At 35.5% G+C, this 26,720-nt stretch overlaps 1 protein-coding gene across 4 annotated transcripts in view; it reads right to left on the bottom strand.

Annotated features, from left to right (window-relative positions):
- Positions 1-21,670: 21,670 nt before the first annotated feature.
- Positions 21,671-26,720, bottom strand: part of Nha2 (Na[+]/H[+] hydrogen antiporter 2) — a 73,150-nt gene continuing 68,100 nt past the window's right edge. For all 4 annotated transcript variants that reach the window (XM_070105576.1, XM_070105575.1, XM_014239078.3 and 1 more), the window contains one exon: positions 21,671-22,593. In XM_070105576.1, coding sequence (XP_069961677.1) covers positions 22,102-22,593 — 492 coding nt within the window. In that variant the 3' untranslated portion in view covers positions 21,671-22,101. The remainder of the gene's footprint in view (positions 22,594-26,720) is intronic.

The following is a 26,720-nucleotide window of genomic DNA, read 5'->3' as shown; positions in this document are numbered from 1 at the left end:
CTTATGATTTCCCTGTTCTTCAATATCTTAATGACCTTAGTTTTAGGCTGAATTTTGAGAATACGTCTTAAGCGATTCTCTAAAAAAGCTAAACCACTTGCGTATATTTCCCAGAAAAAGTTAAAAAGTTAAGCTTGAAATATAAACATCTTCAAGTCTAATTGAGGTTACTTAATAAAGAAAAAATATCGTTTATTATCTTGATTTGGATCTGTCAGATGGACTGATCATTACGCTGATCACTTATATATATATTCATTATATATATTGTTCAGGGTATAAATCGGGTCTTAGCCAAGCTTCTATGTAAACGACTGGCACAGGCACAACTGATAATGCGGTTTCTAAACTCTGTCCTCTAATAAGATGAGGCAGGGTACAAAAATACAATATAATCTCCAGACTTTACGTGAATAGTAAAGAAGGCCGAACTCAGAGTCGAAAGAAATCACAATTGTGTATCACTGTCGAAGTAGTGTTGGACTAATTTTGGAACAAGTCTATTACTTTACACAAAGCTTGGTGTCTTCTAAATGGTTCAGAAACACTTTGTCGACCTCCTGGATGCATTTACCCGTAAAACGAGCCAAACAACTTATTATGCGTATACGAATCAGTTCAAAACTTTAGATCTAGACTAACCCTCTCACACTAATGCTATATTTTTTCTAGTTGATATCTTTCATACATACATATTTATGTATATTGAAGGGTAGCATATAAATATTTCCATAACGTTAAAAAAACATACACCGCCTAAAATATCCATTTGACCCACTATCGTACTCGAAAACACACAAATATGTATTCTTGCATTCTTACAAATATACTACTTGTATTGTACCATATACTTATATATGGACACGCATAGAGCACTATGTTTGAAGAGCGCTTTTTACGGCGCTTTGTTTCACTTAAAAATTGCAGAACGCAGCAAAAAGTTTACACAAACTATAAATGTTTATACTATTCTGTTGATTTTGGATTGAAAAGGAAGTTTTTCAATGAATGGCTGTTTTTTTTTTTTTTGAATAAGAATAAATGCAGCGTGTTTTCTTTTTAGGTTTGAACTTCAATTTCTAATGAAACACTGTTAAATAAACGAAACAGAAAATTTTACCATTTTTTATTATTATTTGCTATTATTGAATGGAATATCGGGCATATTGCCACCACGACTCCGTTGCTCTGATCGTTGGTCCAATATTACGCCGCTTTTCTATCGCATCAATTTGCAGGACTGGGAGTCACAAAAGGTTCGTTCTAAGTCTGGCTTGTTACAGCTCTAGCCAGGACCACTCAGTGTTTAATAGCTGATATGAATAACCAATTGAAAAACCAAATTTTCTCTTCAAATATTATACTGAACTTCTTCTAAACTCCTTAAGTCCCAAACACACTGTATATTTTGTACTTAAAATATTTACTTTTTCTTCTTAGATTGAAGTAATATCGAAAAAGCAGCCTCATTTCCAATCAAAGAATCTCAAGTCGAAATATCAAAATTTTAAAGTAATTTCGAGCGTATTAGACCGAATTTACGATAGTAATGTATATATTTTAAATACCATCGGAAAGAAGAGATTTCAGCAATCATAAAGACATAAGAAAAAGTAGAAATGAAAAGGTTTTCCTTGCAAGCACTTGATTCCCATCGTGCAGTTTGTATGACAGCTAAATTATATAGTGGTCCGATATCGGTGGATGAACCGCTTCTTGAGGCGAAAGGAACGTGTGCAAAATTTTAAATCTATATCTCAAAGACTAAGGGACTTGTTATCGTATATACAGATAGACAGACAGACGGACATGGTTAAATTGCCTCAGCTCGTCACACTGATCATTTATATTATATATATATATATATATATATTTTAAAGGGTCGCCAACGCTTTCTTTTGGGTGTTGTAAATTCATAACCGGCAGCAAGTTAACAAGCTAGTAGTAAGCATTTATGCTAAATTATTTTCAGAAACTCAAAATAAATGAGAGAAATTTTCATGAGGAAATTTCTACATAGAAAGATAAAACAACAAATAATTTCAAAATATCAAACTACAATAACAAAACAATCTACACATTTTCTAGTTTACTTCAAAAACAAATCGTCAAATGAATATTAATCCATATTTACCTGGAAAAGCCCTGAAACATAACTTATCGAAAATATTTGGAAATTTCCACTCCAAAATATAAAGGTGCAAATTTAATTTTGCAGTTACAAATAAGGAGATTAAATTCGATTTCTATTTGCTAAACAACAGTACATGCCACGTGCCACATGCCCCAGCATGCTAATTAAATATTCAAAAGCAGTGTAGTTAAGTTAGCAAAAACGATAATAACCAGAACCAAACATATAAGCTTGCTAGCTCACTTGCAATATATAGCAAATATATTTAAAATAATATATATCTATAAATGTATTATAAGTAAATACTCTTATGCCATTTGAGAACAAAATGAAACAATTAAACAAAAGATAAACAATTCATTACCTCATATTATAAAATGTTCTAAAAGTGAATATAAGCTTGTAAATACTCAGCATGTACAATATATATATATATATATATATATACGTAGTAAATATGCTGGCAGCACTACTTCTTCATTTGCGCGAATATAGATTTCTCTGCCTTCATATAAGTATAATACTTGTATACATATGTATGGGGCAATTGAAAACTTGCCACTCAACTTTATATTACTTAGCAACCTGAAGTAGACGTAGAACTTGGAGAGCACTTCAATGCGCTATTTTTCACATAATTTATGAGTGATTAAACTTGAGTAACTAGCAAATAATTAACTGTCGAAATTTGCTACGCGCCTCAAACGCATACCCACACTCTATATAAATAACATATATATTTATATCTTTGCAGCTATGTGAGTGTGTGCGTGTTGAAATGTCACGAGCATTAAAATCATCACAAACACTTCACATTATTTTCGACGGATTTATCAATATTTCGCAGTTGCTGACACAATGCGGACACCATCCCTCGCAGTTATTTGAAGCAGCCTTCGACTAACACGGACGGAAATTTACTCGAATATTTGTTTGTCAAAATAATTTGGCATTAGGGTGACTTCCGCATTGCTGAGTTTTGGAAATTTCGGCTAAAGCTTAGAGAGGGTGACTAAATACGATTTTTGTATTGTGTAAAATATTTTATGAAATTATATTTTCTCTTCTTTCGGGCAAGAGTTTGATTCCAAAGTCATAAAATTTTTGATCCTTGCGGGCAAAAAACTGGTCCAAGTGGATTTTGACGTCCTGATATGAGGTGAATTTTCTCGCATCCAAAAAAATTTAGCAGAGACCGGAACAAGAAAAGTTCGAAGATGCCAAGTCTGGAGATAATAGTGGGTGTGATAGCACATCCCATTCAATGGGCAAAAGCTGGCCTCTTCTGTGTGAGTGCATCACTCAATTTTTTCCAGTTTATTACAATATACTCTAGAATTAATCGTGGTATTGTGAGGCAGAAGCTCAAAATGAACGATCCCTTTGAAATCCCACCAAACAGACAACATAAGCTTTTGTTTTTGAAAATCGGCCTGCGAAGTGGTGTGAGCTGGTTCCTCTTTTTTAGACCATGATCTCTTGCACTTTACATTCTTGTAAACAATCCATTTTTCGTCGCCAGGTAGAATGCGCTTCAAAAATGGATCACTTCTTTGACGTTCGATAAGCAAATCACAGTCGTTAATGCGACGAACCCATATGTCAAGCTTCGAAATTAATCGTAGACGTTTCGTGTGCTTGCAAACAGTCGCATTAGACAAATTTAATCTTTCAGCAATCTCTCGAGTTTGTTATCGACGATTTTTATCGACTAACGACTTATTTTATCCGCATCGGCTTTAAATTGGCTTCCAGAAATTGCCGGAACGAAAGCTTGCAAAACAATTTTGGAATTGGTGTTCGGTCAACACATCTTTTCCGCACACATCACATAATGTTCGCCTTGCTTCAACTGCATTTGTACCGCTTTGATAATAGAACAGTAAAATATGTCGAAAATGCTTTTTTCGATCTGCAAAACAAAATTTTTTACAAACAAGCCTTACTACTATATCAGCTGTTCAAATATATAACGGTAAAGTGGTTAAGTGTGCAGTTGTGCGAAAAGTTTTCTGATTGTTTGTAAAGGGCGATGTCTTGTCTAATAATTTGTGCCGAAAAGGTAAGTGATATGCATATTCGTTGAGTATTTTTAATCTATTTTTCAATTCAATATTGGTTCATGTCGTATTGAGATTGTGAATATTTTGTTTTTGACGTTTCCAAAATTGCGTTATGGCTGGGTTGTGAACCAGGATTTTCAAATATCATTAGCTACATTGAAACGTGAAGTGTTTTTTATGTAATTTTACTCCATTCGTATTACGTTCACGTTTATTTATTTTAATTTTTAGTTCATGTCAAGCTTAAAACAACCGCCGCAACACCAAAATGGGCTGCCGAATCCAAAGAAATGAACTTCAATGCGTTGTTGAATGCCATTAAGGACAATTTGTTGAAGAAAAAAGCCATATGAGCAGCTGCCTGTGAATATGGAGTCGATAGGATCACGCTGATCCGTCACGTAAAAAAGTTGTCAACCAATTTAACGATTATTTCTACCGTCAGTGATGTTGATTTGTTTCAATTCATCCGCACTTCCAATACGCACATTCCCCCGAACATGGTAGGGTTGTTAACTTTTCTCAATAGGTGATAAAAAAAGGTGGTAAAAAATTCCGATTGTTAATCCAAAGTAGAGTCACTGCTTTATTACTTTCATAACTTTCGTTTTCCATACAATTATGAGTGCTTCACTTCGATCTTTCGGATTTGACCGTTGGTTTACAACCCATTTTTTTAAAACTATCAAGAATCACGTCCTTCGAAAATTGCCCGCAGAAATTTACCGAATAATCAAAATACAAAAATATCCAAATAAAAAGTTGCGTTTTAAACGTTAACATGCATTCTTTGATATATTTCTTCTATAAATAACCCAGAAATGCTGAGATCGAGGATGATTAATAAAACTATTTTACTTGAAACGCTAGAACGCTGATTAGAAAAACCTTTTTGGTCTTGAATGACCGAGACCGAGTCGAGAAGACAGAAAGTATTACCTCAAAAATTGTTTTGAGGCATAGTAAGCTCTTTGAACGTTCTAGATATAAATAGAAAATCTTTTTGGTGGTTCCTGGATATATGGTCTCGGTTAAACTAACTTTGTTTTAGTTCAGCAACAATTTACTGCACTCTTTTATTCGCTATTCTTTTAAGTAAAACTGCTTATAACCTCATAACAATATTAACTTTAATTCCACCTGCTTTTGTCAGATAAAACTGCATAACTCCAAGTATCGTCAAATATACTCTATTATGAATAACCCTAATTTACTTTCGACCTGTGAGCTGATATACTGTCCTTATTCAGTCTCTTCGACTACAACTACCCTCCAAACAGTGACATTTCGTTGCCGCTCATCAATTGTCGCACAGTTCATCATAGCATTCGTGGGAATTAAACCAACTTTGAGTAGCTTAAAGCTCTTAGGAATATAAAAGAGTGAAAAAGTTAAGTTGAAGTTGCGAAAGTAGCAGTAAATGAGTGACGAATATCTTGCTGGAAGCAATAACGCGCAGCAGACAAGCGCTGAAGATTTAATGACGAATGAGAAAATTATCGGTATAACAAAAGCTGCAGGACATCGTTCAATGTTTTGAATGGCAGCTGGCGTGTAATGGGAGAATAAATTAGGTTGATACAGAGCGACAGATTAGCCGTACAAACTGTTAGATGGCAAAGAGGGAGTTCACTGTTGTATAGATGAGCTGGTGTGTTATGGAATTTGTTGAATGAATGTATAGACCATTAATTAATATATTTTTTGCGTCATTGCTTCTAACTATACAATTATATGTTTTTATTAATCATAGTCATTTATTAATCAATGATAACAGATTAACTTGAAAGCTTAGTATAAGCATATTGTTGAGAGGCAGGTAGTGTTGTAATAAGAATAAAAAGTATTCTTACAAATTTTGAATTGAATTGATTGAATTTAAATTCTTTCTACACATTTGGGCGAGTTGTTGCTTTAGTCTCAAAATATTAAAGTGCTCATTCACTTCTATAAACCGAATCAAGTTTTTCAAAGCTTTAAAACTTTTCCATCAACGTTTAGCTCTATTTCTAAGCGCTTATACAAATGTTTTATAATTAATTGAAAAAAAGTGTTTGTTGTTGCTTCGCATTACTGATTCGCTCGGCGGTTAAGCGTTTAATTTGCTTGCCCATTAATACACCAATTAATAGTCAACGACTGTTTGCTAGATTAGCGGTGCTTGTCAACTATTTCTGTTCGTAATTAATTGAATAGAAAAGTTCATATTGTCAGTGCGCTAGCAAATCGATTGAGTGCCGTAAGCCACACTGTTGACAACTTGTCAAATGCCGCATAATTGATTGCTACGCCGAAGTTTGCATTAGTGCTCTGATAGTTTGCAAATATACTTTTTTAAATAACTGCGCTTGCGGCTAATTTCTAAAGCGGCGCGCTAATGCTAGTTGTTTAAGATGAATTAGTCGATGATAATCGGCAAAGAGGAGCCGCAGTGTGGGCAGTAATTGTACCAATTAATGCTTATTATAGAACTTGCGATTAAGTCCAGGAGGAACATTTATGGGGCACTAACTAAGTGTATATAACGGTTCTTGTGAAGCTGTAGTCGAAGGGAGCTAAAAACAGACTTAGGAATAATTAATTGCTTCGTTATTGGATCAACCCAGGTTGGTTGATAAGACAAAGGACGAATTTATGTCTAAATGTGATTCATCGAGTTTGTATCAACTCCACGACCTACCCTAACCTAGGTTGAAAAGGTTTTAGTTTTCATACTTAATATTCAATATTCCTAATAATTCTTCTTTCCTTTGTATCGTTAATAAATATCTGCTTTGTACACTTTCGTTGGTTCCGCAAATGAAACCCTTGTCTCTCCCACTGTTAGTGCTAGCTAATAGCGAATAAGTAATTTAAGAGGTTATTGACATAAGTCTATTCCGTATTTTGAAAATGATTTAAGGCAAGTGACCGCATGGACTGACTGGAGTAAATTCTATCCGAGAGACCCAACTTTCGCCACTTTTTGTAGCAATTGGGGCCGTATGTTGGCAATAACGCGCCGAATATTCTCTTCCAAAGTGTCAATCGTCTCAGGCTTATCGAGAATCGCAAAATTTTGGACACAACGCACTTTATGTTCTAGACAATTCTTTAATTCTAGGACAATTCTTTTAATTTAAGGGTTAAAAAATATAAACGTAAAAGAATGTGTTAGAAAACAGGAAATCTAATGAGTTTACAATACTTAGAGTCTAAACAAGAACCACTTTACACCTGCTGAGAATACTTTTCGGAACCCATGGGCATAGGCTACATTGTTCTGGACCTAAATGTGGAGAATTGCTTCAATGAACTCTTGATCCACGGTAACCGCAACATCATAAATTTACCGACTACTTACAATCTTCAGAGACCTTTTTGACGAAGTGCTTCAAATTATATGTGTAATGGAAAACGATGACATCCTTCAATTCAGCCAATAGTGAGTAATAGCCGACGATGCCTTAATTGAATTTACCTTGTCACACCAACCAAGATTGCGATACACGAAAGTACATATTTGCAATAACAACAAAAGCACAAACAAAGAAGTCATAACAACGCGCCCATAAACAATAAAACCAGCCAAAAATAACAGTTATTTCAATTATACGAAATTACCGCTAATTACAACAACTAACAAAGCCATAAAACATAAGTCATTAACACGAGCAAAATAAAAGCGAAACTGAATATTTTGTATCGGAACAAAACGACTAGACGACTGTTGCATTTGAATGTTTGTCGTTAGTTGAAATTAAAATCGAAAATAGAATAAACAAAACAATAAAAGTGGTTTGAAAGGAAGTCATTACCACGACACACGCGTACTAAGACGCTCCAAGGGTCATGCTCTTTATTACCACGTCAGGGGAACCACCACTTGAGCGGGCGCTGAAACCATTCAAACGGGTGTGTGTGTGGTGAGGTGGCAACAAAGTGATAGGTGATAAACGAGCGACGACTGATGGTGACAACAGTCAGTCAACAAATGTCAAGTCACCAGCTCTGCCACAAGTGACAGCTGCGACCAGCGAGTGCACTAATAACTGAAATTAAGAGCTAGTGACGCTTTAGTGTGTAGCGCAGTCATGAAAGAAATCGCCGAAAAAGTGTCGAAATGGAGAATTACGAAGTATCTTTTATCACGCCGAGTTATAGCTAAGATTGCGCTTCAACGCCTCTTCAAGTGCGCACGCGGCGCGCTCCCTCGCATGTGGCGCCTCGCATCACAGCAAGTCACGCAGTTATGTCCAATTGTTGTTGCTGTTGCTGTTGTGTGCGTGCATGACAAGCATCACGTGACATGTGCATATTTCGCATTCAGCCCACCGTTAAAGGCATTGCGTCGTTAATGTTATTGCTTTTGTTGCCCGCATTCGCTGGCTTTTTTCCATATGCCATCGGCGGTTACTCATACGCCCTGGTGCGCCACCCCTTGCTGCCTTTTGGCTTGACTTTTCGCCTTCCTTTATTTGCTTATACCTTTTTGTCACACTAATTGCTTTTGTTGTATTTGTAAGTTTTTGTTGCTATTGTATTCTTGTGATTCGTGAACTTTCATTGGCATAACTCGCAGTCAGTCAAACTAGTTTTGTGGTAAGTCAAGTTTTATTACAATATTTTTTGCCTCCTTGCGGTTTTATATATTTGTATGTGTACTTATATACAAAGAAAGATATGTACACTTGATTTGCTTTGACTGTTGCGTATTCATTAAAGCTGCAGCATTTTTTTTTTCCTATAAATTTCTATGTTAATCAACGAATTCATGTAAAAATTCACTAAAATTTATGTTTCAATCAAATTTAATTGTTATTTGCGGTTTGTGGCTTGTGGTTTCTCGCCTTCACACGGCTTTGCGCCATTTTTATTTGACTTTTACTGGATTGTTGTTATTAGTTTTTTATTTTTGTTTCTCGATTTGTGTGTGGAATTTATGGCTTAATTAATACGGCTAGTTGTTAGGCATTGTTCTGAGGCGGAAGGTGCTGGAAACATTGAATTTGTTGACACAATTTTTTTTTGAAAAGTTTTTGCGGAAGCAAAATTATCATTTATGAAAACCGCTACTAATGAACTCATGAATTTAGATATACGTTGTCGTGCTAGAAGAAAGAATATGCCAAGAAATATTTAAAATCGCCATGAGGATCTAATATCAGTCCACAAGTATACTTTTAAAAATCAACACATATTTATATCATATGAATTGGTTCCAAGTATGTCGCGTTTGGTAAGCTTATCAATTCTATAATTTCTTGATAATGACGCATTCCTGTAAATACTACTACATTTGCTCGTAAAACACTTGGTTAAGTAAAAGAGTGATTCAAATAATAAAGCCCTCTAAATCAGCCCATATCATTAAGCGGCAGTCCGAAAGTTTCCTGGAGAGATTAGATAGTAAGAGCTAACTGAAGTCCTGAAAGAAGGAAGGCTTAAAGAACCTACTCAAAATTCGTGAGTTTTACTAAATATGCATCTATTACCCCTTAGCCTGATTGCTGCCAATATAGCCAAACTTTTTCTATAAAGGTAGTAAAGGCATTATAGTCAGCAGTATGTTTACAACTAAAGGAACTCGTATATCGATATTATTTCCAGTTTATCAAAAGTTATTAGAGCCACATTTACAACAACAACTCAGAATGCTGCAATATTCCTTTCGCACTTCTAGTTTATTAAAATAAAAAATCAGATAAAAACCACGCCCTATCTTTCACTATTGTATTCGAAAGTATAAAAGTAACTTAATAACGGCAAACACTATACAATTTACTTTCATGTCTTTCAACATGAATCAGGCATTAAGCAGAGCTGATTTCATATTTTGTATATATATTTTTAACATTCTTTAAACTCTTACATGTTAGATTATTTGAGATTATCCGTTATCAAAAATGGCTTTAAATTTAAAATTTTGCAGAAAAGTCACTCATTTGAGCGTTCTTCGCTTACCATTAATTGCACATTGCACACGAACAAACCAACAAAAAGCATAGTAAATTCATTCAGATTTCCTGGCTTGCCATGTAATAAATGCATCGCTAGTAGCGCCATAAAAATTAGAATTTCCTATGTTAGCAATTTTCCATTGCAGTTTTAATGCAACAATTTTAATTCCACTAATTCACCGTTACCTCGCAACTACTTTCCGTTAGGCCCGGCTACGACGCGCAGCCTTTATTCAGCATGCAAAAGTCAAAGGGCGAAAGCAGCAATAACACTACTAACAGCTACAACAACAATTTCAATAACTATGACAATATGGCAACAAAAAAGTAAAAATAGCAAAAGCAAAGCTATATAGCGATTTTAAATACAGTTCACCGCCGAGTTACCGATGAAAACTAAGCGACTGGTTTTGCAGCGCCAAAGGTGAAATATGAAAAGAATGCCCGTGTTAATCGGTTTGGCCATATGCTCGCAACTCCCTATCTATGTTAAGCAAAGGTGTGTGGTGTTAAGGGAAAGGTTGTATTTAAAGCAGGCAGGGATATTAAAAAGTAGATGAAAGTCGTAGCTAGTTTCTGATTATTCTTCTTATATATCACAACAATATACAAAAACATTTTTCCATAGTTAGCTGCCGAGCGACGACACTAATCTCTGGGCCTTTAGCGAGTAAGCAGCAAAGTGAGCACGATAATAGCAGATAGAGTAAAACATAATTAAAATCAAACGCAGCGCGGAGAGACTGTCACTCCCAGTTTTCAATTACATTGCGCACTTTTACAATGAAAGTATAAATAAAAATATTAATAAAAAACAAAATAAGTAAAGTGAAAAGTAAAAATTCTAAGGCTCTGAAAATAATATTGAAAAGTAAACAAGAAAGTTATGTGACTGCCAAGTTAGCGGTTGCTAGGGGGGCGTAAACGCATTGAAAAGTCGCAAAGGATAGGGGGTTGTAATGTACTGAGGCATTGATGGGCAAGAGAAGTGCAATTAGTAAGAGAGCTCGGATTATCTTCGCTGCTATACTCTTCGTACATTATTCTTATAGAAAATTAATTATTTTATTAGACATACATATTAGGTAAAGTAAAAAGTTCGTTCGGTTTTTTATTGATTTTTCAAAAGATGATAACTTTGTGTACATTTGTCCGATTTAAGTCAAATATGTGCCGTTTTGTTCGTAAACTTGTTGCCAACCTCATTATACCCCTCTTGTAGAAGTCTGCGTCCCTATTGGCAAAAAACTCGTAGAGCCAATTTTCACAGGCCTCTCTTGAGACCAACTTCTCACCATGAAGTGCGTTCGCCATGGACAGGAAAAAATGGTAATCACTTGGTGACAGATCCGGACTATAAGGTGTGTGCATTAGAACCTCCCATCCGAGCTCCAGGAGCTTCTGGCGAGCCACCAAAGACGTGTGTGGCCTGGCGTTGTCCTGATGTAACACAATTCGGCCTCTGTTGATCAAAGATGACCTCTTCTGGATGAGTGCTGCCTTCAAGCCAGTCCAGCAGCAAGGTCCACTTGTTGGCAGTAGAGGGCCGAATTGAGCGTTTGGCCATAGGGTAGCAGCTCGCAGTAGATGATTTCTTGCCCATCCCACCAAACACACAGCAAAACCTTCCTGGCCGTCAATCAGGTCTTGGCCACCATCTGGGCCGCTTCTCCGAGCTTTGACCACGACCGTTTGCGCTCGATGTTGTCATAAGTTACCCATTTTACATCGCCAGTCACAATCCGCTTCAGAAACGAATCGATTTTGTTGCGATTCAGCAGCGATTCGCATATGGAAATTCGGTCCATCATGTTTTTTGAGTTAGTTCGTGTGACACCCAAACATCGAGCTCCTTTTTGAATCCAAGGTTATGCAAATGGTTCCAAACGGTTTTCTGGCTTATCTTTAGTTCCTCAGCAATTAAATAAGGGCTCACGTGACGGTCTGTTTCCACTATTTTCATGATTTTATCGCAATTTTCGACGACAGGCCTCCCGACGCGTGGTGCATCTTTGACATCGAAATTACCGGAACGGAACCTAGCAAACCACTTTTGTGCTACACGTTCGTTTACAGTATCGGGCTCATAAACTAAATTAATTTTTTCAGCCGCTTTGGCTGCTTTTTCGCCTTGATCGAAAAAAAATTTTAAATTAAAGCGAATTTTCTCTTTGCTGGTGTCCATCTTTGACGAGCGCTCACAACGTACTGAGTCAATCATGCGACACGTAACACTAGTACTATGGACAATAACGCCATCTCTTAAATAAAAACCAAACCTAATATTATTTGATAATAACCTACTCTACCTACACTGTTTACTTCAATATTTGAAGTTTCGAGTGATAATAAGACCTTTTACAAGAAATTATGCCCGGTTGAGAAGAAGGTGCTGTTAAAACTGGTAGACATTTATATTTGAAGCTGCCTCCACCAACTTTTGCGCAATTTTCGAACATATCATAATGATAGTACATTATATATATACCGAATGGAGCATTGAGTGTGAAGTTCTTTTTGTTTATAGGCGAAAAATTATTTCTCAAATATACTCATATCGCAATGACACAATCGCTCTCTGTACTTGTTGACCTCACATAATTGATATTTGGTGAGGCGTGCTTTAATTGAGTTTGGTTAGCAATGAATTGATGTAATTGAAATAGTATCAGCTATAGTTCTTGAGGTGAATGAGTTTAATTAGATGCTTAGTCATCTCATATTGACTTACTATGCATAATAGTAGGTGTTGATCATTACTTACTTGCGAAAAGTCATGGTTTCGAAACTTGGCTGTGAAATCCACAAAATATGGATATAATATATATATTATTGTGGAAATGTTTTCCATTTACCTCTCGGCAGGCTTCTCAATCAGATATGTCATAAATCTCAATTTATAATAGCGTGTTAGCCCTTGCAAGAACAAACTCATCTCATAAGACTCTTTAGCCAAATTTGTGGATCGCTCATCTGTCAGTTAACATGAAAACGCATACTATGACATCTAACAGAGTCATAAGTATGCATTAGATAGTAAATTGTAAATTTTTTTTTCTCCTCGAGTCCATTTAGGTTCTTTCATTGTTATTAATGGTTTTTATGATTTACTTAGCAAATAATTTTATTTAACAAGATTCTTTTATTAATTCAATATCAAAGGAAGCCATGAGCACAGATCCATCTGCTTTTCATATGCTTATGGTCCAAACATTCTTGAACGTAAAAAACATATTAATCTTTTCATTAAATTTCTAATATTTCAATGAAACTGGTTGTTTTGCTCTAAAGCAGATGAGCACGCCGATCAGCAAAGAAGGTTTGGCATCAGTTACTTGGGATGCAAAAGGAATTTTGTTGATTGATTATCTGCATTATTGCAGCCTTTTGGATCAGTTGATAAAAAAATTCGTAAGAAAAGACCTGGTTTGCAGCACAAAAAAATCATTTTTCATCAAGACACCGCACCTGCTCACAAAGGTGTTTTAACAATGGCAAAATTCAATAAATAAAAATATGAATTGCTTGTAGACCCACCGTATTCACCAGATTTGGCTCCCAGCGACTACTACCTTTTCAGAAACCTCAAACAATTCCTTCGTGTAAAGCCTTAGACGGGTATTTTGCAGAGCTTCCGGAAATCAATATAGGGATGGCATAAATTTATTGGTGGATCATTGGAATAAGTGTATTGACGTTAAGGGAGATTATATTGAATAAAAAAATATATTTCGTACCAAAAACAGTATTTTTTCATTTCGAGCGCAGAAACTTTTTAAACAACCTGTATGCTTTAATAGGAAGGAAAAATCAGGTTATCCAATGATTTCAGACTTTCAACTGAGATTACTATTCGCAACACCATCACCCATCTTGAGACCCAGCATTCCTTATTGGATAATATTCGAGATTCAAGAGCTGCCATTTCATGCAGAAAAAACAACGCTTTGCTGTGGTTTGTGGGTCGGTGGAATCATTGCTTTAAAAATTAGGCCGGTGAGAACGTAAGCGTCAATGGCGACCATTATCACGCCATGATAACTGACTATTTGACACCTGAAATTGAATCTTGTGATCTCGGCGTCATTTGGTTTCAACAAGACGGCGCCACTTCTGAGACATCGCATCAATCAATGGAATTATTTAAAGAACTCTTTGGGAAGCAGATAATTTCACGTTGTTGGCCGTTAAGACTTTTCCCTGTGGGGATATGTAACATCTTAAGTATATGCGGACAATCCCGCTTCGATTCAGGCCTTGGGGCAAAAGATCACGCGTGTCATTCGCCAGTTACCAGTCGAAATGTCGGACGAGTCATCGAAAATTGGACTCAACGGTTAGCAGCCAACATTTGAGAGAGATAATCTTTAAGAAATAAATGCCAAAGAATGTTCTTTCAAATGATAATTAACGTTCCCCATTAAATTTGAATTTTCTGTGCATTTTCATTAAAAAGTAGAGAACGTCGAAATGGATCACTCTATATATTTTCTCATAAAACATTTCAGCATCATTTTGATATTTAAATCAGAAATTAGTTTTTGGCATTTCTTTGACAACAGTTAACAATTTGACAAGTAAATTTATGAGTTAAAAGCTTACAAATTTCAATATGTAACCGCTAATTAGTATCTAAAGTGTGGATTAAATTTCATTTGTGTTATTATATAATAATTTCCACGGAAATGTGCATATCGCATTGTTAGCGAAAGACAATTGTGAGGTTATGTTTCATAGTACATTGACATTTTAGCAGTACGTGGCTTTTTCGACATGTTGTTTTTGGATTGCAATGTTCGCTGACTAATTGTTGAAACCAAAGCACTCTAGCATAAATTGTTTGTCATAACCCAGTCAAGAAAAAGGAAAATCAACTAAACAGAATTACTAAATGCAGACAAAAATGAGACTTCAAGAAGAGTGTAATCAACAACGATAATTGTATGTCTGCACTACAAAAATGGATTGAATAGGATTTTTTTTTTCGTTCCGCTTATAATACCAATTTTATTTAATACAAATTCAAAACAGGTGGCAACCCTATCGGGATCAAATGTATTTAATTGCAAATTACCTACGCCTATTTGATATGAATACTTTGCATTACATCGTTTGCTTTACAAAACATTTTTAAACAGGTGGCAATTCCTTCAAAATATTTTCAATTTTTTTATTTGTTTTTGTTTCATAACTTTTTTGGACTATAAGATGTCCCTTGTATTACATTAAGAATTTTTTCAATAAATATTTTAAATAGGTGGCAATCCTCTTCGAAAATATTTTTAGCTCTAAAAAGACTAAGTTTTGCAGTAGTGTTACACTCATTTCGGCTTATTGGGTATATCAACCTGTATGCGTGCAAACATAAATACATTTTCACATAACATGTACTCTCCCATATATAAAACGCGCTATTCACCGTTGCTGCACAGATTTCAGCTGTCAACACAAATGTTCCGGGCATCAATCAAAATTGGCAAGTATTTAATTGAAATGTATACGGCAATATTAGCTATGTTGCAATGCGATGACGTTTGACTGCAACAGCACACAACAACAACCATCTACGCGAATGTAGTGTGTGTGTGTTTGGCAAATATGTATGTGTGCTACATGATGTTAATTATGTTGGCGATTTGTGTGCAACATAATACGAGTGCACAATGTTGCACCGTTGTGTGGCAATGCAAAATCGAATTACGAATGAAAGTCACCCACCGTTATGCACAAGGTTGTGTGTAATTGTTGACAATTGTTGACGTATAACTTCTGTTGGAAATGAGTTTTAGAATGCTAAGCCGTTCACGAAAATTTTTTTGCGTTTAATTAAAAGTGATTATCGAATTTATTTTATTATTTGCAAGCAACAGAGCAATATAATTTTAATTAATTTGCATCACAAAAAGATTCTAAAAAACAATTCAACAACAATTTTTCCAAAAACCCGCTGCAAAATAATTATCACAGTTTTAGCAAAGTTTACAGCAGATTCTCGGGTAAGCCAGCAATTATTACAAGCTTCAAATAATCTGACGTTATATAGTTGTCAGCGATTAGCAACTAATGCATAACGAATCAATTAGCAAGCGCTTAAGACGGATAATGGGTATCAAATGCATTTGAAGTGATTTTAATTGGCAAAATTCTCAATTGTTACCCCCATGCCCTTGAGTATTCGCTGAAAATCCGAAATAAACTTTTCATCACTAATCCGTCCGCTTGTGAAGAAGTAGCCAAAAAAAAGCAACAACAAAAAACATTCTGAATGGTATGGCTATAGTATAATATTTGGTTTGGTTTTCATTGCAAGACAGCTAGTCTTGTTTTGTTTTTGTTGCATTTGTTTAGGGTCCAAATATTGTCATAAAATGTCATCGAATAATTTAACAGCTGACAGTTGCAATCAAATTACTTTCGATACAATTCTGCTAAGTCAAAAGTACACGAAAATACCCTGTAGGAATTGGAAGAAGATAATTACTTAAATAAAGGTTGTTCTTATTTTAGACATGTGGTTCCAGAATAAAACTCATATAATTCAATGTTATGAGCAATCATTTTGCTTTATTATAAACAGAAGCATCCACATTAACATGCTTCAATTCAGGCACGCAAAAGTCATTAATCATGACTCTATAGCATTCCCCATTGATTGTAACTATATGGTCGGCTTCATTTTTAAAGAAATAGGGACCAATGATTCCTTCTACCTATCTAGCACTCCAAACAGTGACTTTTCGATGATGTAACGGCGCATCAACAATGGCTTGTGGATTATGACCATTCCAAACGCGAAAATTTTTTGTATTAACGTACCAACCAAAACCTCATCAAACCAAATTGTTACGCGCTATAGTGTATGAACTTATTCGGGTCTTCTACGATACTCCGCTCGACAACAGCAAAAGCGGCTTTGGTGGGCACTCTGCGGCGTCTCTAAGGAAGCGCATTATCCACTAGAAGAAACGTACTCTCACTCAAGTATAGTTCTGACCTGATTATAGCTGGCCGTCATGCTGGGACCTACTATCTGAGAGATCGAGTTAAATTCATTCCATATATTATAAGAATAATATTTTTTCTCAAGTTTTCTGAGATGTCACCATTTGGAACAGCGTTTTAGGACTCGCTTTTAAGAGAATTCAAGTATTGGATAACAAAAGCTATGGAAATATCTTTGCTGTATATATACCGATTTCTCAACTTTATCTACAACGCTTTATTGGACTTTTGTCTGACCTGATTTTCTTTTATTACATTAAAACAGTCAAGTTTCATTCCCACCATGAGTTAAGTCCGAAGTATAGAAATACTTTTAGAGAATAGAATGAACACCACATATATTATTATTAAAGCCAGAATGTCACATCGTTGAAGATACACATTTGATAAACATTTTTCAAAGGTTTCAAATGCTTTTCTGAATTACAACAAATGTAAATGTCAAAACATATGTTTTTTGCTTTTTTTTAACAGCTGATTTGACAGCTATGTCTCTAGGAAATTCCATACTCGTACTTCTAAAAACCATCGTAAATAAATATTTTTAATTATTAATTGTTAAATAGTCAAACTTTTTGCAATTAATTAAAATTTTTTATGTAAATTCTTTATTATAGAATAAACAATTTCTTATTGGGAATATTCTTTGTTTTATATATGTCAGATTGAAAAGCAACACAGCTGTCTTGCCTTTTCAAATTAGCGGTTGAATTCTCTTTCGATGTTGTTTCTGGAATATTAAGAAGAGCTAAGTGAGCGAAAGAAGCCTCAACTTTAAAAAGCTGTCACATCAATAAAACAGCTGCACTAAAACCATCAAAATTAAAACGATGACATATTGAAAATAAAAATTTTGAAAATTTTTTGAAAGGCACAGCGGTTGAGCCACTCATTTATGAGGAGGGAAACAAAATGTCAACAAGCTAATTATTTTGTTTTGTGACGTTTAATAGAGATTAACGTGCTCAAAAAAAAGTATAGGAAAAGTATACTTCTTTTTAATATTACAAAGCAATGTTAATTTAAAATTCAACAGACTCAAACTTATAACTTTGATTAAGTAAAATTAAGAACTACAGCGTCTACCAATACCGATGACAAGATTTTGACAGCTCGTGGAATTCATGTTTGCTTACAGATTTGTGTCAAATCCTCATATGGTTCAGAAAACGTAATTGCATCACCAACAATTGACCGTTTGGTGCCGATTGTAGTATAACGGCATCATCGGATCTTACTTCTTTCGAATCGAGCCAGGAAATGCACAATTTTGACCGACTTCTTTTCCCGAAATTTGATGGAAACTACGCGGATGATCTCTTTTTCCAACGCCTCATGTTTCAAGTTTAAACATGGATATACTGCGTGCAAAGTTTGACGACTCGTTAATTTCGTGAAATGGCCCAATCAAATGGCCGCTAAGGGGTATGTTGAGTCAAGCTGGTTAGGCCACTCAACAAGGCAAGCTCGAGGAGCTCGAAGATAAAATTCCAGCTGAACGGGTGAAGATATGCATATTTATTTTGGGACCCTAAAGTGTACTTGGAGAATTTAGTTTTTTTTTATTTTCAAATACTAGATTCAGCGAATTCTCACTTGTTCCTCAAGAAAAATAGTAATAATAAAAAACAAGAAAGATTAAAGTGAATAATATAAAGCTTTTGAAATACATAAGTACTTTGGCCGTAGCGTCGCCTAATCCCAAATCGATTTATGTGCACAAAACCAAAGTCATAAAACTTCGCCATAAGACTATCCCATCAAATGGAGAAAACAAAAGCAATGTTAAATAATTGTTGCAGGTACAACGGCGCACCTGAAAAATTCAACGCCGTTATCAAGCTGGCAAATGCCTTTATTTTATGCTTTTTACGCGCGCAAACTGAGCTCTTATTGTTTTGTGCTTGCTTTATAATCATTGTTTCTGACTTCCCAATCCACTGCGCGCTCCCCGCGTTTTCAATATGTTTCCACAATCTATGCGAATAAAGTGTGCTGCTCCATCTGCGCTAAAACGTAAACAACAAAAACAAAAGGGGGAGAGGGAGAAAGCATAAAGAGCGTAATAAGTACAAATCGAACACGGTATTGCCAATAAAAATGTATTACATAATTTTTTCCATCATAAAAATTGTTGTAGTAATTGGAAGACAAATGAACAGCAAATGCGAAAACAAGAAAAAAACGAAGAAACCAATTGAAAAGTTAAAAACTTTTTCAATGCTTCCATTTGTGCACTTCACTTGAACAAAGTGGCTGCTGTAAGTGCCACACTTAGGGTGAATAATAATAGCTAGCGGGGGCAGAAATAAGCTGTAGAGAAAAACAAAACACTTGCACAGCTCAGCTTAGATATGAGTGAGTGTATCTAAATTAACATACATAAGCACACACAAGGATATGTTTTACAAATGGTGGCAACAACAGGCTCTGGAATGTACTGGCAAATCTGTAAGCGTGGTAAAAATACGAACACATTCATTTGCCCAAAATGAACTGAAGTTTCGCTTCGAAATGGTTTCGGCCAATAACCATTCAACCTTAGTCTCTCTGTATATCTTACAATTTTGAGTGAAATATTTTACGAGTTTCTTAAAGGTTTTTTTAATTCAATTTTTCGCATAAAACTTTTGTTTTGGCTTTCCCGTTTACAAAAAAAAACAAAAACGATGTTCATTCTTGTCATAATTTAATGCTAAATTCACCAAAAAACTGTAGAGAGAGCAAAAAATTCATAGAATCTCACCGATTCTGAAAACAACACCCGAAGCGGTCGGTTGAAATCTTGATGATTTGGCCAAATATGTGCGAATGACTTGAAATGTTGACATTGAACTCTTTAAAGTGCGAGCCATTTAAATTCGCTTATTTGGAATATTCTGAATTTGCGAACATCAGCAAGTCTTACCCCAACCAGATCTCGGATATATCAACTTTAAAGAGATCTCATTACAAAAATTAGTTAATTTTTCAAAAATCAGCTCTGAAAATAATAGCTCTTTCTCAATTTTAAGAGCCTAGTAAGGCTGATCTAATACAGATTTCGCCAAAAAATTTAATCTTTGAATTTAGTTTTCTTAGGTCCTTATTATCGAACTCACGGCGAGGGATCGCCCTTGGACAGTTTAACATTCAGTCCTTTATGAATCAAGAAAAGGAATTTCTGTTATTAGATCTTTACTGTCTACAAACCGCCTTGAATCTACTATTACATAACTGCTTAGAAGTATAATTTACATTTCTGCTAGCTCAACTGGATACCTAACGTTGTGAAATCCAGGGTATTTTAGCTTTGACTTCCCGAATGAGGGACAGCCAAAAACAAAGTGTTAAGTTGTTTCTACCCATATTCAACAACTGAGAGCCGGTAATATTTTTAATCTTAAATCGTGGACACTTATAGCGCAATGATCAGTTAGAACCCGTACAATAGGAGAAAGACTAACCTTGCTGAGCGCGAAGTGATCACCGATTCTCTTGTGGTGTACATTTGTCCAGAAGGGTCTGGCGACCGCCTGTGATTTCACTATGGCTTGCTACTCAAATGGGAGTCGCTGTCCTTTAATGTGAGAATTTCGAGTTGTTTAGACACATGTTCATTTCGATAGCCAGTTTCTCAGAGTTTGATAGCAACTTTCGCGGCCATATACCTTGCGGCAATGTGGACTACGTTCACAAAATTAATCCACACGCCTCTTTGAGGATAACAAATGCAGCTTCTTGAATTCAAATAGACGTTTTCGTATAACACAGCACCATTGAATGCAGGAAGAAATCAGAGAATACACTAAAAATAAATTTCAATATTAAAGCTTTTCCCTAGTGCTAGGAATTGCCGGTTTATGAAACCTTGTTGGCGGTCGATCAAAGTTTTAATGAAAGAGCAAGACTTGAATAAGCAACTTTTGCAGATAAATACCGGTATATGCCTCGTCAGATGTTTAAAAATATAGTTTGAAGTCGTAGTCTTGTGAATTTTCACGTATGGAGTCTAATGCCCAGAAAATGTTTGACTGCGCGAGTATATGTTGATTAATTTAGTTAATAAGGAATGTAATGTTTAAAAGACCGTTTCCTATAAAATCCATGTGAAGTAGCCTAACTTAACCTAACATAAGCCTAAAAAGAAAAACATCACTCGGTAGGAAACGTGTCACATCTACGTTTTTAAATAAAGTATAATTATATTCACGATTCATAGGTAAGCGAGAGCTTTAAATAATTACTTTCTGAACGGTTAAAGAAATATACAAGTAAATATGGGTTTTTGGTAAGGATACTTCACTTGAGAAAATACTGAAGTTTCACACTATAAATGGAAGATGTATAGTCAAGTCACACACCAAAAAGAAAAATTATGAAGAGAGGCAGAGAATGTTTCAATAGCTTTTATTATTCTTTTAAATGTACAGATGAAAATTGTTTCATTAGAAGATTGAAGAAAGTATATAATAAATTATAAAATAATTTTTACTAAGTCTCCTACACATTAAGAGAAGACTTGCCAGTTTACCACAGTTAGCATAAACACATTATTTGAATAAGTTTTTAAAAAATATTTGCTTTATTTACAATTTTTAGTTTTCCATTGAATATTTGTATGAAAAATCCGAAAGTTAAAATTAAGTAAAACATCATAAGTCACGCCAATCTAAAAAATCACTTACTTTTGTTACACAATTAAGTAATTGTTAAGTCACTTTAAGTATTAATATTAAACCACTAAAGATTATATGCGACAAAAAGAATATTTCAATCTTAGATGCTAACGTTTTTTCACTTTCAAAGTGTTTTTTCGCATATATTTTTGTGTTTAAATGCCGCCTACGCACAAACGCACATCAAATCTCCACTAAAAATAACGCCATAAGGCCACAACGTCAACATAACACACACATACACACACAAATGTAGACCGTTGCGTAGCTTGGCCGGGCCAAGTTATCCGCATTGTTAATTGGATTCAAACCAAGTGGTTTGACGTCTCCGTCTCCGCCCTCGTCAGCGGCAACGGTGTACGCACAACGGAGGTGGCATCCGTGGCATCCACGCGCGTCTCCTTACCCACAGCACTCGACTCATCAACGGCTGCCATGGCGCTGAGGCTATTGCTACTATTATGCCCGGTTTTATCACACACGCCACTGAGGCTCTGCGTGACTTTCTGCGTGTAATTCAACGTATCACCGAGGCTGCTGCCAGCACTGAGGCGCTTCTTCTTGTACGCATTTTCATTTATATTACCATCGATGTTGTTGTTACTGCCGCTACTAGCGCTTTCGCTGCGTTGTAACCAAAGCGGCGCTAATCTCAACATGAGCACTGCTCCCAGCGGCGCGGTGAAAATGATGGCTAACACCGAAATGATAAGCACATTGTTGGCCAAAGCGAGGCTCTGTTCATCGACCGTTTTTAATGATCTGGCCATATCCAAGGCGAGCGGGCCCAGCGCAGCCTAAGGGTGAAAATGTGTTGGAAATTAAGAAACATAAAACGAGATGTATGAAGAGAAGAGTATATAAGGAAAAAATTGACAAAAGAATATTATTGCTTAACCAAGAAAAAATATACAAATTTTGTGTATGTGTGGGTATGTGAGTCGGTGTGAAGATGTGTAAGTGAAATGATGGATAAAGTTATGATGGTAATAAAATTAAAACATGAAAATAAACGAAATCTGAAATTGAAATATATACTAAGTAAAATTCTGAAAGTCATCTCCCGCTATCTGCGGCTCCAACTTTATCTACCGTTATTACTCGCAATATTTGGTCATGGTGCTACTTTAATGACAGCACCTCACACAAATTGTCGTCATGCAATCAACTACCAGAATGTCCGTCTTTTTTCGCGTGGTCAACACGAGCCTTCGCTTGCCTACGGCTGTCGGCTAAGTGAGCGTTAAAATTGGACGCGTAGACGAATAAAGAAATTTACACGCTCATAAAATGCCATATTGTCAGTGGCGTTGTTATTATTTAATATATTAAATTAAACAAACAAAATTAAGTGGTCCATGGTTGGGAACAACGCAAACAAAAGGAAGGAAGGAAGGAAGACTTGGCCACACCCATTGACGTGTCGGAGGTGGCGAGTAGTTATATGAAGTCAAACGATATCATCAACTTTAAATCAGTGCGTAGCCAATATAAATTAGTTTTGTGGCAGTAAAGCAATGTTGTCTGATCAGAGATTTTTCACGGAAAATTCTAGGAAATTTAATTAAAATTCCAGTTTAAATGAACAAGTTTTTGCACACGTGAGCATTGAATGTAATGAAGGAGAGAAAAATTTAGCTATATGACGTGTGTAAGCTTACAAAAAGCTCTTTATGTCTATTTTCTTTTTGCTCTTGACCCTTCTATACACCACTTTCACTTCGATCTGCTGCTGATAGTATTTTATTAAGCTATGTTATAGAAATATGGTTGTAATACCGGTTTCAGAAAAACATTACTTAAAGAGCTTTTAATTTTTTTTATATTGGTTTTTTGTGGACCTAACTACTGCCTTACTGCAGAGTTTGGAATCTATTTAGCTAGGTAGAGCGCAAATAGTTATTCATTCTGGCATCATTATAGTCCCATTCTCCTGCAAGCGAGTAACAAAAAAACACTCGCTTAGATAAAAAGAAATTCATAAGAAGAAGCAGGAAGAACTCGGCTATATTTTACCAGATCAACGAAGCTGATTATTCAATATTGTATTTAACAAATAGATTTAGAAGTTATTCAAACGAAGAGCGCAACATTATTGGTTTTTAGAAGCTGTTTAGGATAAGAGCACGTCCACGGTTTTTTTCGGTTTACTTTTGGATAAGTGGACATCAGATATTATTTATAAGGCTTGAGCTCTAAAAAAAAAGTTTTTGGTTATTTGTAGTGGGCTGTACCAGCCATATTAAATTTATTGGTTTACTACCTGAAAGTACAAATGGATATGCAGCACCTTAGCTTTAACGCTTGAACTCTCTAAAAGAGGTTTTTGATGAGAAATGCTGATGGTGAGAAGTTTCTCTAGCGAGAGAGAAGAATAAATATAATAAGCAGAGTCTAAGCGCTACTTATTTGAAAAGTAAAAATCTATCTACCCACCATAAAGGGTAGGCTTGCTCTGTCCATTGGCCTCCAGCTTGTAACATTTCATCTGCCACTATTTTGTTATAGTATTATAGTTTCTTGTGAACTTAAAAGGTTTAGTACAAATTAAACTTCAAATCTGTATTACTCATAAACAATCAAATTTAAATTAACACGTAAGGATATAACTTTTACTTAGCTCTTTGCGGATCTTCTTTGAAAGCAGTCGATTTCGACTAAACACTTCTAAGATCGAGGTTTATGAAAAGGTAACTATAGAAAGACTATATCTTTGACGAACAAAAGTGTTAGTATAAAAATTTAAGGTAAGCTATCTTTGAAGGAAAGAATTTGCTTCTCATGGTATTTGAGTAGTCTATGCCTTCTTCTTTCTTTAAACCTCACCCGTACTACTGAAGACTTTTTATAAACTAGTTCTATTTTCTATATTTCATACATAGGCGTTCATTAAAAACGCATTAACGATTTTCAAAAGGTGGAATTTAGTCTCTGCAGCAAACCTTCAAAGAGAACTCGTGAAAAAAATCACGAAAAGCGGAAAGCCGCGTGCTTTTTACTTGCACTTTGTATGCTTTTCTTTGTTGTTAACGCACATTACATTTTATTTCGCTCTTTTTCCGCGCCCATTTGTTCTGTTTGTTAGGACTTTTTCCATAAACTTGTATATGTATACTTATATACATATATTTATATGTTTAGGTGTGTGTATTTGCATATTTTTTCCATCAGCTTCCGTAAAGAGCCAAGAAAAAAAATGTTGCATCCATTTCTTTGATATGTCTTTTAAACTTAAGACAAGAGGTCACGAGCAAAAGAAAAAGGCAAAGTAAATAAATTAATGGAAATAAGATGAACTAAGAACGTAAGTATACTTGCTAGGTTTTAGTCTCTAAGTTGGGCTATTGGGTGAATATTAGAGTGATTTTAACCCTTACACACAAAAATTCATTATAGAAATTCGTAAAATCCTCGGAGATTAAACTCTTTCCGAAACATGTCACAGGCAAAGTTTGAGGTAAGGAACGAAGAATAAATGATAAAATGTACAACGGTGCAACTTTTTTTCAAATTCGGGAACTTTTGATAATTTCGTTGTTGTTGTTGAAAAGTAAAAGTAAATTTAACGTTTTTTTTTCTCAAAACTCTCTAAATTAATTTAAAGAAATTAAACGAAATAAAATTGAAATAAATGAAATACAAAAGAATGTTCTTTTTTCTATTAACAACAACAACACTCTTCACTGACACTCGAGCGCATCACACGTTCTTAGTGTAATTCTCAGCGCGTACACACAGCAACCAGCAGCAAACAAACCGACCAATGTGGCCAACCGCGTGACTTACCGAACAACAAACAAACTACACAGCAGCTGCTACCGCTGTTGCTGCCAACAAACCGGCCAACAAGTTAGTCAACTGGCCAGCGCAAATGGGAGCGTCCAAGTAAAGCCAAGCGGGCGAGAAAAATGTGAATCGCAGCAAACCGCATATTTAGCCTAACAAAGTATAAGCTGACCGCAGAAGCATGCAACATATGTGCCGCATACGGCTACATTACAACATGCAACATACAACAAGGAAATTGCGAATCGAAAAATAAAAGTTCAAGAGGGGTGCAGCTGACAACGAACAAGGGCTAAATGAGAAAGAAGCGAGCTCATTGTCAAATTCATAGTCAACCGGTTTGCGAGAGAGGGTGAGAAAAGCCGAGATGCATATAATATAGTTGCTGTATATATAAAAGTATATATGTATACGAGTATACATTTATTTACAGTTATGTATGCATAGGTGCCAGTCAATGCGGTCGTGTTAGAAATTAACTTTCCCAACGTGGCATTTAAATTCATCTGCCACAAGCACAAAAAGCCGCAAAAACTGCTCGCATGCACTCGCACACACATACATATACCAATATATAGCAGCAAGATAATATTTAATGTCGTAATGCATCCGAAGTTGCTGTTGTTGGCAGGGTAGCAGGGGAGGAGTGAACGGTTGTTCTTCGAATTGTGGCATGTTTTGCTGCACCGTTGCGGTTTGACGCGGTCTCAAAGCATGTTGTTAACGTCCGGCGACATAACGGTACATGTGTTTAAATAACAACGCCACAAGCATTCGGAATATTTTGCCAAAAATACAAATATATGTAACTTCACATGTGTGCGCTCAGTGTATAGGGTAGGTCCGAAAAATTGGTTGGTAGACGACTCTAAGAAACGCTCTCCAAGTATCAGCTCTTAATTACTACTATTATCTATTTTTTTCTTATGATCGGATAGAAAGAGCTCTTTTTTTTCCTTTGAATTTTATAACAAAACAAAACTTGGTATCACTAAAGATAGCAATAATACCATTTTAACGAGGTATCCGCATACTCTTTTGAACGAATTCAACTCGATAACTTTGTTGTTGCTTTTACAGAAAAGTGGTGAATCGAAGACTGCTTATAAATATTTTCAATTTAAAAATGCTCACTGTA

This window comes from Bactrocera oleae, chromosome 2 (assembly GCF_042242935.1).
Source record: "Bactrocera oleae isolate idBacOlea1 chromosome 2, idBacOlea1, whole genome shotgun sequence".
Classification (NCBI taxonomy): domain Eukaryota; kingdom Metazoa; phylum Arthropoda; class Insecta; order Diptera; family Tephritidae; genus Bactrocera; species Bactrocera oleae.
This window is presented reverse-complemented; position numbering and strand designations above follow the sequence as displayed.